This window comes from Notamacropus eugenii, chromosome 5, assembly GCF_028372415.1.
Source record: "Notamacropus eugenii isolate mMacEug1 chromosome 5, mMacEug1.pri_v2, whole genome shotgun sequence".
Lineage (NCBI taxonomy): Eukaryota > Metazoa > Chordata > Mammalia > Diprotodontia > Macropodidae > Notamacropus > Notamacropus eugenii.
In genome coordinates, this window is record NC_092876.1 from 115,362,436 (window position 1) to 115,381,219 (window position 18,784).

At 36.1% G+C, this 18,784-nt stretch overlaps 1 protein-coding gene across 22 annotated transcripts in view; it reads left to right on the forward strand.

Annotated features, from left to right (window-relative positions):
- The window catches only part of PICALM (phosphatidylinositol binding clathrin assembly protein), a 117,178-nt gene that overhangs the window by 27,302 nt on the left and 71,092 nt on the right, over positions 1-18,784 (forward strand). For all 22 annotated transcript variants that reach the window (XM_072610647.1, XM_072610649.1, XM_072610630.1 and 19 more), the window contains exon 2: positions 17,831-17,973. In XM_072610647.1, coding sequence (XP_072466748.1) covers positions 17,831-17,973 — 143 coding nt within the window. The remainder of the gene's footprint in view (positions 1-17,830; positions 17,974-18,784) is intronic.

The following is an 18,784-nucleotide window of genomic DNA, read 5'->3' on the forward strand; positions in this document are numbered from 1 at the left end:
CTTGGCTTGTAGCCTTTTCAGATTGAAGAATTTACTATCAGTGAGGTAGCTGACCTTGATGCTGTATTCATCCTCATTGAAAGCATTTGACAACATGGTTGAAGACATCATGCTAAAAAAAGCATGAGAGCAAGCATACAGCCTTGTTTCACTCTGTTGGTGACTGGGAAGCCACAAGAGCATTGTCCGTTATGTTACAAGTGAGCCAGTTTAACAAGCCCCAACAGTGAGAAACATGCTTACCTTAAATAAAGAACAGTACTTATTGTCAAATCAGGAAGGCCTTTATAAATCTTTGTGTCCATTCCCCCTGAATGGATGGGTAGCCTCCCCAGTAAGGTTACAGGAAGACTACAATATGTGCAGGAAGATGGGACTTATACAGTTTTCTGAACTTTGGATCTCCTGTGACACCGTCCCCTGGCCATGTGACTCCATGTTCTCTTTTCTGATAGGCCTTTCCTCAGACAGCTCCTTGGGCCTGCATAGTAGTTTCTGACCTTTAACCTGTCTGTGCTAGGTCACAGCCTTTATCTTCTAGGAATGTGGACAACAGAACCTTCTTACTTCCCACAATTATCTAGAACCCGGGCAAGCATGCAGTCATGAAATTGATATATAATACTGATGAACGTCTCTGGGCAACCAAATTTTGGCATAATTTTCCATAAGCCCTCGTGACTAACAGTATCAAATGTCTTAGCCAGATCTACAAATATTGTAGACTGGCTACCAAACTGAAGGTTTGCAGAGCCATTGTGTTGACCTCATTGTTGTATATCTGTGAAACTTGGACAGTCTACCAGCACCATGCCAGGAAACTGAATTGCTTCCATTTGAATTGTCTTAGGAAGAGTCTGAAGATCACCTGGCAGGATAAGGTACTAGACACTGAGGTTCTTACTTGAACTAAATTGCGAAGCATTCAAACTATGCTTCAGAGAGTGTAACTCTGGTGGGCTGGCCAGGTTGTTAGAATGCCAAACATTCGCTTGCCAAAAAGACTATTTTATGAACAACTCACACAGAGTAAGCCAATGCAAGGAGACTCTCAAGGTCCCTCTCAGGAACTTTGGAATTAATTGTGTGACATGGGAGATACTGGCACAGAACCAATCAGTCTGGCGTGCCCACATCAGAGAGGGTGTGGTGCTCTATGAGCAAAGCAGAATTGAAACAGCTCAAAGGAAATGTAGGATGCACAAATTTAGAGTATCCATCCCAAATGTTCACATGGACTATTTGTACCCGATCTGTGGAAGAGCATTCCAAGCTTCTGCTGGTCTGATCAGCCACAGTGTGACACATTGAAACTTGACTTTATCATAATGATGTCATTTTGGTCCTCTTTGAGAAACAAGGACAACAACCACTAGTAGAAAGAGTGCTAGTTTTGAAGCACTGTTGGCTCAAGGCCCTTGGTTCAAGTGTTTGTTCTGCCTTAGGCGATTAAACCTTTTTTAGCCCTAGTTTCATTTTTAAAATAAGGGAGTTAGACTAGATCTGTTGATATAGCTAGGTGTCACAGTGGATAGAGTGCTGGGCCCAAGTCAGGAAGATCTGAGTTTGAATCCATCTTCACATTCTTATTAGTTGTGTGACCCTGGGCAAGTCACTTAACCTGTTTGCTTTAGTGTCTTTAGCTGTCAAATGGGGGAAGAATAACAGCATCTGCCCCACAGGGTTGTTGTGAGAATCAAATGAGATAATATTTGTAAAGCACTTAGCTCAGTGCCTGTAGGGCACATATTAGGTAGTATGTATGTGCTTATTTCTTCCTCTCTTCTGAGGTCTCATTGTAACTCTAAACTTATGATCCTGAAAGAAAATATTTGTAGCTTTTTTAATGAACTTCATTTTAAGTGTGTTCAGTTCTCTATTTCCATTTGTAGAATTCAAACGTAGGTTTGCGAAAAAGGTAAAATTTCTTATCATTCTGCCGTTTGTTTTTCCTGCTACATCTCTCACCACTATACTTTTAAACAATTGAAAAATTTTTTTCCAGAAATACGTTTTCTAACCAACTATTTACATTGGTTAGGATATGCCTCCTTGCTATAAATGTAGTGTCTTCTAATTTTTTTTTCTCCTAAATTTAGGTCTTCAAAATATTTTCAAGGACAATAACCTCTCTGGGTAACTTACAGATTTATATGCTTTTGGGGGAGATGGGAAGATCTAGCAGAATTGGAGAAGACATGTAGGCATAGTATAATGATGGTGACAATATATGTGCCAAAAAATTGTGTGGTAAATATTCTTTTGCAAAGACTGTTTAAAACTACTTTCCTTTTTGAAAATTAGGAAAGTGAGGAAGAGCAGGAGCAGTATATAATTTTTAGTGTCAAAAAAACTAAGGCTTAACAAAATCAAAACTAAAACAGACACTTGGATGTAAAATTATCAGCCCATACTTTTGAAAAAAAAAACAAAAACAGCTTTTGGCATTCCTGAAAGGGAGAGTTAAACCAAGGGTGGTAGTGATAACTTAATAACTTAAAGACTTTTTTTGCCATTTGCAGATTTTTCTTCTGTTGGTAGTTTTTTCCTTAGTCTAATTAGTAGTTTTTAAATCAAAGGCTCTTAATTTTGTCCATGGGTACAATTCAGGGCTTCATAAACTTGGATGGGGAAAAAAAAACCTCATATTTTTATTTTCACTAATCTCTAACTGAAATATATTTAAAAACATTATTCTGAGGGAGTCCATAGGCTACCAAAAAGGGTCTGTGAATCGAAAAAAGATAAGCCTCTGTTTCAAAGTGTAAAATAATATCAGGAAAAATTCGACAATATTTTCTCCCCCAAGTTTCTATCAAATTGTGTCTCTGTTGTAGAACTAGTTCAGAATATACCTGTTTTTTATTTGTAGCTGTGGTGGAGGTAAGTAAACTAAAGATTAAGCCGCATATTATTGAGAACTGACCTGATTTAAATGTAATTACACCTTTTTTTCCTACTTAGAACATCAAAACATTTGTGACCTAAGAATCTTATTTATGTTTACACCCCCCGCCCCCCCCCCCCCCCCAATTCTCTTTCTGTTGATTTGCATTTGTAATGTTGGACATTTGACTTTAAACATTTTGTTTCTTTATGGGTGTCATTTGCAAATAGCCGATCCAAGAAGGGGAAAAGTATAAATTGCATTAATATATTTCATGGTTAGGTTGTTAGGTGTGTCAGTACCATAACTGAGAATCAAATTGTTTTCGTTCTTATGTTAGTGTTGATTTGTTATTTTCTCAAATAGCTACTTAATATTACTTAGCAAAAGGAATTGTTAAAAGTTTTATCACTTGTATTCTAGGTATGGAGAGGCCTATTTTCTTGTGTGCTGTTTCTGCCCCCTAGTGGCAAGATTAAAAACCACAGAAGCATGCTGAGGAAAGAAGCTTACAGATTTTAGAAATAAAAAGAGATTACTCCTCTTGTATATGTAACAGTATGTGTAGCATCAGTGGAATTGTCCTTGGTACTGAGCAAGCACTTAATAATGGTAGCCTTGAGTTCTGAGTTAACAAGGTGGAGGTCATTGAAACAATGAAAACATTCTCTTGAATTTTTTCCACTCTTTAATTTTAGCTGGGGTATTTTTTTTTAAGATTTTAAAACACTTAAAATTGATTTGGTTGGAGAAAAGGCATTTGGATAATTGGTACCCACCTGTGTCTTAAAAAGTAGCTAGGGATGATTTGAAAAACATTTTAGGCCTGTTTTATTTGTTGAACTTATTAGGTCATTCCTTTTAGTATTAAAAATACTGTGGAGCAGTTAGGTGGTGCAGTGGATAGAGCACCAGTGCAGGAGTCAGGAGGATCCGAGGAGTTCATATCTCACCTCAGACTCTTGACACTTACTTCGCTGTGTGATCTTGGGCAAGTCACTTAACCCCAATTGCCTCATCCTGGGTCATCTGCAGTTATCCTGATGAATATCTGGTCACTGGATTCAGATGATTCTGGAGAAGAAGTGAGGCTGGTGACCTGCACAACCCTCCCTTACTCAAAACAAAGTCAAGTGCATCATTTCTCTGATGGCATGGTCTTCTTTGGCAACAAAGGACGAACACACAAATACTGCAATTCAGCAAGCATTTCAAATATAATACATTGTGCTGATGTACAAATGAATGAATGGGTCTTGAATTTTTTCTCATATTGTAATTTTCTGTCATAACATGGAATTGAAGCTTCCAAATGTCTTGTAGTGTATTTAAATCTTGGTTGCTTTGACTTGTCCTAATAGAAAATCTCTTTGCAAATCCTCTTCCTTGAATCTTTTTTAGTTTCCTGTCTGGAGGTCTATATAATGCCTAGTCACTTTTTATCACATCCTTTCTTGAGGAACAATTAATATGAGAAATTTGTCCTAGATACATATTCCAGGAAGACAACATACCTATTCATTGTCCTGTCAGAATAGTTGCTTTCTAGCCCTTCAGTAAGGTGTTACTAATCACATCATGCTACCCCTTCTTCTTGTGCTCAGTAATGGATTTCCTTATTCTTGGTGACACCTTTGCATTTTCAGTTTCTGAAATGTGGAAACAGCTGCTCCTTAGAAATCCCAATTGACTCAGAGAACCCATATGTCTTATAATTTATTACTGTTCAAAGGTCTGTTTTCTTTTTCTTCCTCTGTCATATTCTTGTATCCTCCAACCTCTTGGCAGATTTGTATTTCTCTCTTAACTCTGAAGCATCTCTTTTGTTTTCTATCTGGATTAATTTTCTTTTAACTTGAGAAGAAACACTTGGTCATTTCTGCTAAGTAGAATAGTAGAGATACCTTTTTCTGAGCCTTTCATTTTTTCTTCTAGGATTGAGACCAATTTGTACTTAGCATGCACAGTTGTTTTCTTGTGGAATAGCCACAGCTATAGTAATTTAGTTCACTGGAACGAACAGTTCACTCACTTTTCATTCATGATGAGATTTATAAAGGTTTTAGGGAAGTATGTATCTTTATAATAGAATTGCTTCCTGTGGTGTGAATGTTCATTGGTTAATAGATTTCTTCTTGCTGTTTTTTTGCCATTACCTGTTAGCCTTCTCACATATTCAAACTTTCTAACCTCTTTCCTCCTGGTTACCTGTCATGCTTGGCCCATTGATGCTCTCTCTACTGACTTGTGTAGAAAGTAAAAATGGTGATCATAGACCTAGAGCTGGAAGGGACCAGAAAGGTTATTTGATTCACCTTGATTTCATTTTACTTACATAGAAGACAGACTGTGATTCTTAGTTCAAATTACAGTCGTAACCTGCTTCAGAAATGAAGCTTCAAATCAAAGGAAATTCTTTGTATGTATTTTGTGAAAGAAATGAATGTCACATGACTTTTGGCCCCTGCAGGTACACAAAATGAACTTTGTCACTAGTATTCTCTTTATCCCTACAGCTTGCCTTGGTCCAGGAGCAATACTGCCCTACTTACTACAAACTTGATGCTTTTGTTTTCTTTTTCTTTTTCTAAACACAGTATTCCATTCTTGAGAGAAAGTTTAGCAGAGTAGACAAATGGCTGTTTTGGGGGTAAAGAAAGCCTGGGTTGAGTTTCTAATTTTTACATTTATTACCTTCATTACTCTTAGTCAGTGATTTCACCTTTCAGTTTTCCAGACATCCAGGTAAGATGAGTTGTTGTTTTGTATCAGTTGTAAGAGTTCACTACACAGAATCAGAAGTCTTAACAAACAAACAAAAAATCCTATCTGTGTTTCTTAGTCCTTTGTGAATGACTTGTGATTTGATCCCTTTTGCTTCAGGTATTTCATTGGAAGCAACTGCTTTAGTTTTAGCTAATTAATTAAACCTTTGTCACATATTAGCTCACTTAAGCCTTCCCATTCATTTAGCAAGCATAGATTGTATGTCAGACTCTGTGGTAGGTACCAAGAATATAAAGACAAAAACTAAATAGGTCCTGCTTTTAAATTTTATTGGAAACAGGGAGTCAAATCCTATATTAATAGAAAAGTAAATACAGAAGACATATGCAAAGCATATACCAAGTGGTTTTCTAGGAAGAAAGGATAAGAGCAATTATAGGGATCAAGAAAGGCTTTCTGTAGGAGGTGGTACTTGAGCTGAGCCCTGAAAGAAGCTAGGGATTCCCATAAGGCAGAGGTGAGGGAGGGAGTGTGCATGGAGATCACCTATGCAAAGTGAGAAAGATGAAAAGTGGAATGTTATGTATAAAGAACAGTGAGGAGGCCAATTTGGCTTACATTGAGTGTTTTAAAGAAAGTAGAATGCACTAATCCTATATTTATAAAGCCAGGGCTTCTTAACCAGGAATCTGTTGAAATATTCTGATAATTATTTCAATATAATTGGTTTTCTTTGTATTCCTATTCATTTTGTTTTATTCACGTAAAGACATTATTTTGAGAAGGGACCCTGTAGACTTCGCCGGATTGTCAAAGGGTTCCATGACACAAAAAAGGTTAAGAACTTCAGTTGTAAGGATAGTCAAGTCAGCAAGCAGTTATTAAGTGCCTACTATGTCTCAGGCACTGTGCTGTGAATTGGGGATACAAAAAAAAAAAAGCAAGAAAGCAAAACACAAAAACCAAGATTGGATTCAAATTATGGAGAATTTAAAAAAGTCAACAGAAAAATTTGCTTTTTTATCTGACAGTCAAGCTGGAGCCACTGCTTGAGTAGGGGAGAAACATAGTATCACTTTGGCAGCTGTATTGTATCCTTTGAAAAGGGAAGCAACTAGGCCAGTTAGGAAACAGTTACGAAGCTATTACTACAGTCTAGGTGAAATATCAACCATTTGTTTTACCTCATACTTGGTCTGCTTTTTTTTTCCCCTTGAAAGCTTAAACTTGGTTTCAGCTTAAATACTGGGTCAATAGTAATAGTATTAGCTAAATAATTTTTTTTTAATTTCTAGAATGGGTAAGAGAGACACCAAAAAAATGTTAAAAAAAAATTTTTTTCTTCTCTTCACTCTAAGAGTACTTAATAGTGAAATAATTTCTCCCAAACCAAAATCCCATCTCCATAAAGTATACTCTATATACGTATGATCACCCAGTGCTACCCTTAACTATTACAATCTTTCTTAAAAACATAGGTAGGATATAAAATGGTGATGATCTTTTATATATATATATATATATATATATATATATATATATATATATATATATATATATATATATGCACCTAGGTGACACAGTGGATGGAACACTGGGCTTGGAGTCAGGAAGACCTGAGTTCAAATCCAGCCTCAGATACTTATTAGCCATGTAACCCCTGGCAAGTTATTTAACCTCTGTTTACATTAAATTCTTTATCTTTAAAATGAAGTTAATAGTAGCACCTTGTGTGATTGATGTGTGAGGATCAAATGAGATGATATTTGTGAAGTGCTGCTTAGTATAGTGCCTAGCATGTGGTAGGTATTATAGAAGTACTACTTCATTATTATTATTACCACTTTTAGTAATATTAATATTGTTATTTTATTATTATTTGTCTATTTTGTGCCAGATGTTGTTAAGTACTGGCAGTACAAAGAAAGGCAAAAAAGAGTCCCTTCTCCAAAGACATAAATTGGGAGTTGTCTCAGAAGGAATGGACTAAGATTAAAGAGGACTGGGAATGACTTCATGCAGAAGATGGCACATTAGCTGCAATTTGAAGGATACCCTTCCCAAGGAAACTAGGATGTGGGGGTGAGGACAGAGCATTCCAAATAATAGGAGGTACAACCAGTGAAATACCCAGAGTATTTTCAGATACTTTTTCAGATACACATAAGATAGAGAGAGTGTCCTATTCAAGGAAAGTAGGTCAGTGTCACTGAATCACAGAAGTGTGGAGGGACAAAAGAGGGGAGTAAAGTGGAAAGGTAGGAAGGGGCATGGGCCAGGTTATGAAGGACTTTGAAAGCCAAACAGAGGATTTCATATTTGATCCTGGAGGCATAATAGAGAGCCTTGGAGGCAGTTTGAAGAAGAGTTCTAAAAATGTTTGGAGAAGATTTTTTTGGAAAAAGTTTATTGCCTTTCAGGCTAACTATTTTGAAGGGAATAATACTTTTTTTGAATATAAATTATTTACCTAAAAGCAACCACCCTACTTGATAATCATCCCCTCAGTGTGGAACCTTGCCAAATATTAGTTGTGTCTGTGTGTGTGTGTGCACGCGCATGTGTATGTGTGTTTGTATGTATGTGTGTGTATGCATTACAGCATAATATACCATTTCTATGCTATCTACCTATTTCCAGGAATTGGTTCTGATTTCAAAGAAACTCCATCCAAGCAAAACAGAAAGCAAATACCTTCATTAGCTACTTAAAACTGCAACGACAAATTGTTTCAGTAAATAATTTTAGGGGGTGGTCAGGTAGAGAATTTGGTAATGCCAGTTGATTTGGGGGAGTATTCATCCTTGAATTTTCTTAAACTTCATTGGTACTTGAAAAAACACATTAGTTAGGAAACATTTGTGGTGACTCAAGTCTACAGCTTGAAAAGCTACTCTCAGGCTTTCTGTTGATGGTAGGTGAGGAAATTGTATTTATAATTCTAAAGGGTTCTCTGGATTGAGAGAACTGAAAGAAACAGCTCTTTTGAAGCATTGGCATGAAATAGCTTGAATTTTGATTGGACCAGTCTGTTCTGAGTTGGTCTGAGGTGTTGCAAACATTTTCCTTCTGGAGGTTTGAAGCTGAGTTTTGGAAGCATTTTAAGATTTCTCTTTATGAATAGAAGCATTGTACAGAGTGGGGGGTGAGTAGTAAGTGGAGAAAATTACTGGTTGTAGCCAAACATTACTGAGGTAGAAGAGTAGAATTTGTATAATTTTGGATTTACATTTGAACTTTCATATATTCATGTAAAGAAGTAAGTACTAAGTACCTACTATGTGTAAGATACTGTACTAAGCACTTTACAAATATCTCATTTCAGCCTCACAAAGACCCTGGATGGCAGGTACTATTTTTATCTCCATTATAGAGTTGACAAAACTGAGATAAACAGAGGGTAAGTGACTTGGCCCAGGGTCACACAACTACACTGGATTTGTATTCAAATATTCCTGACTTCAGGCCCAGTGCTCTATCTGCTGTACTACCTAACTACTTCATAACATGATTTGTATTGTCACTATTCCTGTAGTACAGCATATGTAGGGCACTTTTTTGGATTTATTATCCTTATATATTTAGGAATATGCTAATTACAAATGGTTCTTAATTCTTGTGATTACTCTGATAATTGCTTTATAGTACAAGAAAGAACCCATTATTTCACCTGTAACCAGCATAGTTAATAACTGATGCTTGGGATCCCTCAATATTGTTTGGATGGTTCGGTGGAGGCAGTGTGATTGATTCATTCATTCAGCCAGGTTAGGAGTCAAAACACCTTGTTTTGAATCCTGGTGCTGTCACTTAAGCTTTTATGTTTTGACAAGTCACTTGACTTCTCTTGGCCTTTGTTTTCTCTTCTGAAAAATGAAGAGGGTTCTAGACTAGAAGGGACCACTAAAACTTTTATTCTGTCCTTGTGTTACATGACTTCTTAGCTCCATTATTTTACCTGTTATTTGGCTACTTCATTCTTTTTTTAGGGAGCAAATACTTTAGTTCTACTGTGCAAATTAGTCTTAGTCCTTCTTAATACTAGCACCAATGTTGTTTTTAGTTTGACTCCATGCTGTTTACTATGTATAAAAATCATATGATTTTTGTCATTAATGTGTCCAAAAGTTTTTAGATAAACTCTGCAGTTCTCTCTGGAGCCTTGTTATTAAACTTAATGGAAGAAAAGATAAAGTCTTTGCTAATAGGATGTTTTTAAAATTGTGATTTGAAATCACAAAACTCTTTCATTAACACCAAATAACTAATTTAGGTGGGTATAATGTGATCATGAAAAAAAAGTGGTAAAAGCTTCTCTTTCTTTTGTTTGCTTTGGAAATCCCATCTACCACCATTGTTTTAATTGTCATCACTATGCAAACAAGAAATCAGATTTAGATATCAGTGCTTTCTTTCTCCCATTTTTCTACGTATTTGGTACTCTCATTTTCCTAGTTATCTGTATATGAATCAAATCTCAGAATCATTTTTTACTTTTCTCTGTCATCTACCAGTTTAAATAATTGTAAAGGCCTATAATGCTTTTTCCACAATATCTCATCTCTCACCTCCCTGCTCACATTGCCATTACCTTAATTTAGGCCCCATTACTTCATACTGGGTAATAGCCTTGTAGCTGGTCATGTCATTATTCTCTACCCTATCTAATTCATCCTTCAGTTTTTCCTAATGCCCAGATGTGATTATGCTGTTTACTGTTCAGAAGTCTTCAGTAGCTTCCCATTCCATTTAAGAAATATTTATTAAGGACCTAAAGAGAGGCAGTTAATAGCACAGTAGATAGAACATTGGATGTAGAATTAAGAAGCCCTGTGTTCCAGATCCAGCCTTAGACACTTAACTAGCTATGTGACTCTGGGCAAGTCAATTAACCTCTGTTTGCATTGGTTTCTTTAGTGGTAAAATGGGGATATAATACCTCATCAGGTGGTCCTGAAGATAAATAAGATGATGTTTGTAAAAGTACTTTGTAAAGTACCTGATGCATACTTGCTGCTATTTGTTCTTCATTCTCGAAGAGGACTATGACATCAGAGAGGTGATGCCAATACATCCAAGTGAATTGGATTTAAGTGAGGGAGGGCTGTGCAAAGTCACCAGCCTCACTTTCTCTTCTGGAGCCATTTGGGTCCAGTGGCCAGATATGGATCCGGACAACTGGGCAACCTTGACCTTTTCAAGCTAAGGTTTAATACACGTTCAATTTGACTGAGGAAGTGCCTATTCAGTGATTAAGGCCTAATAAAAAATGAAGCACATAGTAGGTGCTATGTAAATGCTTATCCCTGTCCCTGTCATCTCCCCTACCAAGTGCAGGGTTAGGTCCTAGAGACACAAAGACAAAAGCAAAAATCTTTGATCTCTGCTAGGGCAGGGACTGGAGTGCAACAGTAAACAATGAATAAATACAAAAACTAACTTTGAGGAAGTGCTAGTAACTGGGCAGATTAGGAGTGGCCTCATATAAGAGGTATCATCTCAACCCTGGTTAGAAGAAAGGTAGGAATTCTGTCAAAAAGGAATGCATTTTAGGTATCCAAGACTACTTTTGTAAAGAGAGTGAGGTAGAAGATGAAAGTTTGTATTTAAGAAACAGTTATTGGACCCTTTGAATTAGAATGGAAGGTACATGAAAGGTAGTAATATAAAATAAAAGTGGAAAGGTATGTACAAGGGTAGTAATATAAAATAAAAGTGGAAAGGTATGTAGAAAAGGTGAGAATTCTTGTACTTTATCTTAGAGGAAATATGGAGCCATTGAAGATTTTTTTAATTCATTCAACAAGTTTTTAATAACCACCTAAAATCATCAGCAAGCATTATATGCAATGAGGATAAGCTAAATGCATTTACAATAAGATCAGGGGTGAAACAAGGATGTCCATTATCACCACTGTTATTCAATATGGTATGAGGAATGTTAACTTTAACAATACGAGAAGAAAAAGAAATTGAAGGAATTAGAATAGGCAAAGAAGAAACTAAGTTATTACTCTTTGCAGATGATATGATGATATATTTAGAGAATCCTAGAGAATCAAGTAAAAAACTACTTGAAATAATAGACAACTTTGGCAAAGTTGCTGGTTACAAAATAAACCCACATAAATCATTTGCATTTCTGTATATTACTAACAAAGCCCAACAGCAACAGATAGAAAGAGAAATCCCACTTAAAGTTATTGTAGACACTATTAAATATCTGGGAGTCTACCTGCCAAAACAAACCCAGGACTACATGAACACAATTACAAAACACTTTTCACATAAATAAAGTCAGATCTAAGTAACTGGAAAAATATCAGTTGCTTGTGGGTAGGCCTAGCCAACATAATAAAAATGACAATTCTGCCTAAATTAATTTACTTGTTCAATGCCATACCAATCACACTATCAGATAATTATTTTCTAGAGCTGGGAAAAATAATATCAAAATTCATCTGCAAGAACAAAAGGTCAAGAATATCAAGGGAATTAATGAAAAGAAATGCTAGGAAAGGAGGCCTAACCCTACCAGATCTCAAATTGTATTATAAAGCAGCAATCATCAAAACCACTTGGTACTGGCTAATAAATAGAGGGGTAGACCAGTGGAATAGGTTAGGGACTCAAGACACAGTAGTCAGTTAATATACCAGTCTACTGTTTGATAAACCCAAGGACCCCAGATTCTGGGATAAGAACTCACTGTTTGACAAAAACTGCTGGGAAAACTGGATAACAGTGTGGCAAAAACTGGGCATAGACCACTGCCTGACACCACACACAAGAATAAAGTCCAAATGGGTATATAATCTAGGTATAAAGGCTGATAGTATAGACAAATTAAGGGAGCAAGGGATAGTGTATTTGTCTGATTTAGGAGAACGGAGAAATTTATGACCAAACAAGAGATAGAGAACATTATAAAGTGCAAAATGGACAATTTTGATTACATTAAATTGAAAAGTTTTTGCACAAACAAACCCACTGCAGCCAAGATTAGGAGGGAAGCAGAAAACTGGGAAAGAATTTTACAGCTAGTGTCTGTGATCAAGGCCTCATTTCTAAAATGTACGAAGAAGAGAGTCAAATATACAAGAATACAAGTCATTCCCCATTTGATAAAATGGTCAAAGGACATGAACAGGCAGTTTTCAGAGGAAGAAATTAAAGATATCTATAATCATATGAAAAAATGCTCTACATTACTATTGATTAGAGAGATGCAAATCAAAACAACTCTGAGGTACCGCATCATACCTATCAGCTTGGCTGTCATGACAAAACAGGAAAATGATAAATGTTGAAGATGTGGGAGAGTTGGAATGCTAATTCATTGTTGCTGGAACTGTGAACTGATCCAACCATTCTGGAGAGCAATTTGGAACTGTCCAAAGGGCTATAAAAATGTGCATACCCTTTGACCCAGCAATATCACTTCTAGGACTGTATCCCAAAGAGATCATAAAAAAGGGAAAAAGGTCCCACATGTACAAAAATGTTTATGGCAGCTCTTTTTGTGGTGGCCAAGAACTGGAAATCGAGGGAATGTCCATCAGTTGGGGAATGGCAGAACAAGTTGTGGTATATGAATGTAATAGAATACTATTGTGCTGTAGGAGATGATAAACAGGAGGACTTCAGAGAAGCCTGAAAAGACTTATATGAATTGATGCTGAGTGAAATGAGCAGAACCAGGAGAACATTATACACAGTAACAGCCATAGTGTGTGAGGACTGTTGCTGATATATTGAGACCTTCACAGCAATGCAAGGAACTAAAACGTTCCCAAAGGACTCGAGGCAAAATGCCATCCTCATCCAGAGAAAGAACTATGGAATTTGAAGACAAAATGAAGCAGACAGTTTTGTGTTATGTTTTATTTTATTTTTTTCATATGGTTTCTCCCATTCAGTTTAATTCTTCTGTGCAACATGACTAATGAGAAAATGTGTTCAATAAGAATGTATGTGTAGAACCCATATAAGATTGTCTGCCATCTCAGTGAGGGAGGTGGGAGGAAGGGGGAGAAAATTTAAGACTTGGGGAAGTGATTGTAGAAAACTGAAAACAAATTTAAAAAAATTTTTTAAAAATACCAAAATAGTCCCTGCTCTCAAGGAAATTACATTTTATTGGGAGGAAAAAAAAATGTATACAGATAAGTAAACAAATACAAAGTAACAGGGGCTGGGCAAGAAGAGACTTTAGACCTTGTGTAGGACATAGCACTTAAATTAAGGCTTAAAAGAAATTAGAAATTCTAAGAGGCAGAGTCCAGGAGGGATTGAGTGCCTGTTGTTTTGCTTGAGAAGGGGTGGCAAACCTGTGACTTTAAGGCCACATGTGGCCTTCTCCGTCCTTAAGTGCAACTTTTTGACTATATCCAAATTTTATAGAAGAAATCATTTTATTTTTGTTATATAGTTTTGCTTTTTATATATTTTTTATTTTTAAAATGAACGTATTTAAAATACCAAAGACCAAAATAAGTTTCAACAAAAGAATTCTCCCAGATTGACAAGCACAATTAGAACATTTAGTAAACCATAAGGGCTAAATTGATGACTGCTACCCTTATGATTTAGTTCTAATTTCCCCTGCTTGACTGGTGCACACTACTGTATGAGGCTGGTTGGCTAATGTTTATGAGGTGGTCAAGTACATTAGTCTGTTACCAGCTTTTGACAACAGTGCACTGTGTTTCTGTTCGAAGTGGAATTTGTGAATAGTTGTATAGCTCGACAGTATTTTTTAATTCTGTCTGCTTAAAAGCCCATTATGTCAAAGAAGACCAAGAGAATGCTGAAGGAAGAAAACAGGTTTTTTTAATGAGGATTGGCAGTTGCAATATTATCTTGTTTTTGGTAAAGATAAAATGTTTTGCCTGCTTTATGATATTGCAATATCAACGTTAAAGAAATTCTATGTTCATCAGCATTATAACACTCATAAAGACCACAAATATTTTTAATTAGAGGGAGAGGCACAAAAGGTTGTATTGCAGAAATTAAAATATGAAAAGCAAAAGTAAAGACAGTTCTTTCATGGAACAATAAGACCTAGAAATAATGCCACTGAAGCAATTTATAAAGTAGCTTATATATCCAGGGAAAAAAAGAGAAGCCATTCAGTAATGTAGAAATTGTGAAAGAGTGTTTTGTCAAAGAGGTAGGATTCCTAGACCCCCAATAACATTTCAAAGTACAAACAGTCAGATTGACATTGTAGAAAAATCACCAGCAACTATATGGAGGATATATTGAAGTGGTGTAGAGACTTGAGAGAGGGGGTCTAATTAAAAGACTTTTCAGCAGTCCATATGAGAGATGTAAAAAGGAGATATTGAATTAGTGGCACAGAAGGAAACAAACATTTTCAGACACTGCCAGGGTGTGCTTCCTTCCTTCCTTCTTTCCTCCCTTCCTCCCTCCCTTCCTTCCCCCCTTCCTTCCCTCCCTTCCTCTCTCTTTCCCTCTCTCCCTCCCTCCCTTCCTTTTTGGTTACAGGTGAAGATATGGGATGCAGTTGCTGGGTAATGAGTAATGTAAAAATAAAGAAATGGATATTAGTAAATATTTTTTAAATGCACAGAAAAGAGCCAGAAGGAAATTGAGAAGGGGGACATAGGCAAGTAGAGCAGCATTAACCATCATGTTTAATTTAATGCACACTTAAACAGTACAAAATAGAAGTGCAGATTATTTGCCTTGCTCTTGGTTTCCATCACTGCCCAGGTTCTTTGACATAGCAGCCATTTGCCTAAAGAGAATTTTGCCGGTTAGTGATGCAAAATATTTTTGAGAGATACTTTAACTATGACTATTATATTTACTGTGTTGTACTGACCTCGCTTTGTTGTCTTGATAGTTTGTAAGAATTCATTTGTATCAGTAATTTATTTCAGTTAGACTGAGGAAATTGGAATAGAACCAACTATGTCAATCTTGAAATTGTCATAAACTTAAATATATTTATCCTAAACAAATGTGGAAAATACGGAATAAAGTTAACATAAAACTCTGTTCAAATGGGCATTTTAAAAAATAGATTAAAAATTTCAAAAAATTATTGGGCCCAAAAATGCTTGTTCTGTCCCCATCCCAGTCCAAATGAAGTTCCAGTATCTTTTGGTGTAGTTGCAGTCATTGAATATATTCTGTTAAATTTCTGTTAAATTTTCTGTTAAATTTCACTTTGTACTGTCCTGTGCACATCTTTGCATATTTCCTTAAATCTATTTATTGTAATGAAATTGCCACACATTAAGATATAATGAGCCATTCATTCTCTGCTGATTTGACATACAGGTTGCATCTCATTTTTTAATGGGAGAGAGTGTGAGCAAATAAAGCAGCTACACATATTTCTGTAAAAGCCCTTTTCCCAAGTGTGCTAGGAATGGAATTTTACTAGGCCAAAGAGAATGATGAGTGTTATGACTTACTCTTTATTATCCTTCAAATATTTTGTGTTAGTCTTCAGCCCTACAGCAGTGTAACAGAGTACTCCTTTCTTTTCAGCCCCACCAGCATTGTTTTATCATTTTTTGCATACTGGATTTTATAACTTTTTGGCTGTAGTTTTATGGGATTTTAATCATTTCGTATATATTTTTAAAAAGAAATTTTTTAAATTCCTTATTTGTCTTTTAATTTCTTTCTGCTTTATGTTGTGCCATTGGTAGGATAAAGTGAATTGTTACAATCCCTGGTTTTCAGTTTTCTCATTTGTAAAATGAGGGTGTTAGATTACCTCTGTGACCAGCTTTAGGTCTATGCTCCTATGTATGTTTTCTGCTTCTCTTAGTATATGATATCATTTCAGGTGTATTTTTTTTAGTTATAGGAATTTCATAAAGTATTGAGTTTTCATGCAAGAGTAATGGCCTGGATGATATGATTGCCTAGGCAAAAATATAGCATTGAAATTGTTGTTTCTCAAATGATTTAATGCGATATTCTATAAGGAAATCTATTTAAAATCTAACATAATGAAGACAGCTCATATAATGAGCAGAAATCCTTAGGGCTGACTAAAGGTGCTGACAAAAGCAATTCCAAGCATGTAAGATCTAAAAGTCAAGGAAGAACAGGAAATAAATAGTCATTTATAATCTGACTCACCTGTGCAGCTAACCTTATTTCATACGATTCCCTTTGGCTGTGTTGTTTTTATCCCAAAGTGGATTATTTTCCATCTCCTGTTTCTGTCATGCTTTTTCTCCTCTCAGCAGTAGAGTTGAAAGAATATAGGATTTGGAGGACTAAGGATCAGATCCCAATTCTGCTATTTACTACTATTGTCACCTTGCACAGGTTCTCTTTGACTATCATCTCTAAAATGGGGTAGTTGAACTAGATGATCTCTAAGGTTTCTTATTACTCTAACTGTGATTCTATAGTTCTTTACATATTCTCCCTGACATATACCCAGAATGAACTCACCCCCTTCCTCCCCATTTCTGTTCTACTTGTATCCCTTGCTTATTTCAAGACCCAGTTCTGGCACTACTTCCTCCATGAAATTTTCCCTGTCATCCCTCTACCCTGCTTGTCCCCTTCCTATTACACCCCTTTCCCTTACAAGTGTCTCATAGAATTTTGCCTAGATCACCTGTGGGCTTACTCCATTCTCCCTTGCATCATAGTTATTTTTATTCTTGTGCTATTCCTCCATCCTAAGCTTTTTGAGAGTAGGATTTATGTTATTTTTGTTAACATAACCCCAATCTTTCATACAGTACATAGATAATTAATATTTATTGGTTTAAGTTGAAGTAGATAGAGAACCTGTCCAATCATAGGCTAGATATATTTAATCTTTCTAGTGATGCAGAGATAGCAACCTTCAAAGAATCTTTAAGCATAATGTGATCTTTAGATGACTGCTTCTGTGCATGGTTGCTACTGCTGCTGCTCCTCCTACTACTACTACAGTGTTTGGAGACAATTGTATTAGCAAGTAAAAGGAATAGTGTGAAATACTCTCTGTTGTTACTGTGGCTGCAAAAGATATTGTCCTGCACATGATTTCATATGATTTGCTGTAAATTAGCTAAAGTTTCTCTGTTGGGCCCAAGAATTCTGATTGCTTAACTGAACCTTCCACTGCTTATTCTATATTGAGTACCTTTTCAGCACTAGCTGTATACTAACATATGAACCCTATGATATCATTGAAAGTTCTTTGAACATTGTTTTTTGTTTCAGATTTAATCCAGTGCACAAATGAGATGAATGTGAACATCCCCCAGTTGGCAGACAGTTTGTTTGAAAGAACTACTAACAGTAGTTGGGTAGTAGTCTTCAAGTCTCTCATTACAACTCACCATTTGATGGTATATGGAAATGAGGTAAGCTGTTTCTGGCAATGGCTAATTCTCTCTGTATTTATTACCTGATCATTCAGTTCTCTTAATTAGATTTTAAGCTTCTAGTAAGTAGTCTAGAGGAGAAGCGATAAGGGCCAGAACTATAGTGGAAAGAAGGGGACAAATGCAGTAAATATCATGGAGTTAGAAATGACAAGATTTGACATCTGAGTTGATATGGAGGATGAGAAAATACAGAATGAAGATTGGCACTGCGGATGTAAAACTGGGACATTGGAAGGATGATGGTGCCCTTGATAGAAATAGGCAAGTTCAGAACAGGGATAGATTGAGGAAAATAATGAGTTCGTTGTTGGACATGTTGAGTTTGACATGCCCATAGGACATGGAATTCTTAATGACAAGTAGGGGTAAGTTGGTAATGTAGACCTGGAACTCAGAAAAGCGGCTAAGGCTGGACATATAGTTTTGGGAATCATCTACAAAGAGATAATAAAACCTGGTAAATTGATGAGGTTATTGATAGGAAACATGAGAAGAAGGCTCAGAACAGAGTCTTAGAGTACTCCTCCTTTTCTCCCTCACTCCCCAAATACTTGGATGACTAATATTAGTAGGAAGAAAAGAATAAATGATAGATTCATGAGAGAAAGTGTAACATAGGAGAGTCTTGAGAATTAGGAAGACCTTGGTTACTTAATAGCTGTGTGTCCATGGGCAAGTCCCTGGGCCTCAGTTTCCCTAACAGTAAAATGGGTATAATACCTGTAATATGTACTTTTTTTTTTTTTGCAGAGGCTTAAATTAGATAATATATTAAAAGCACTTTGCA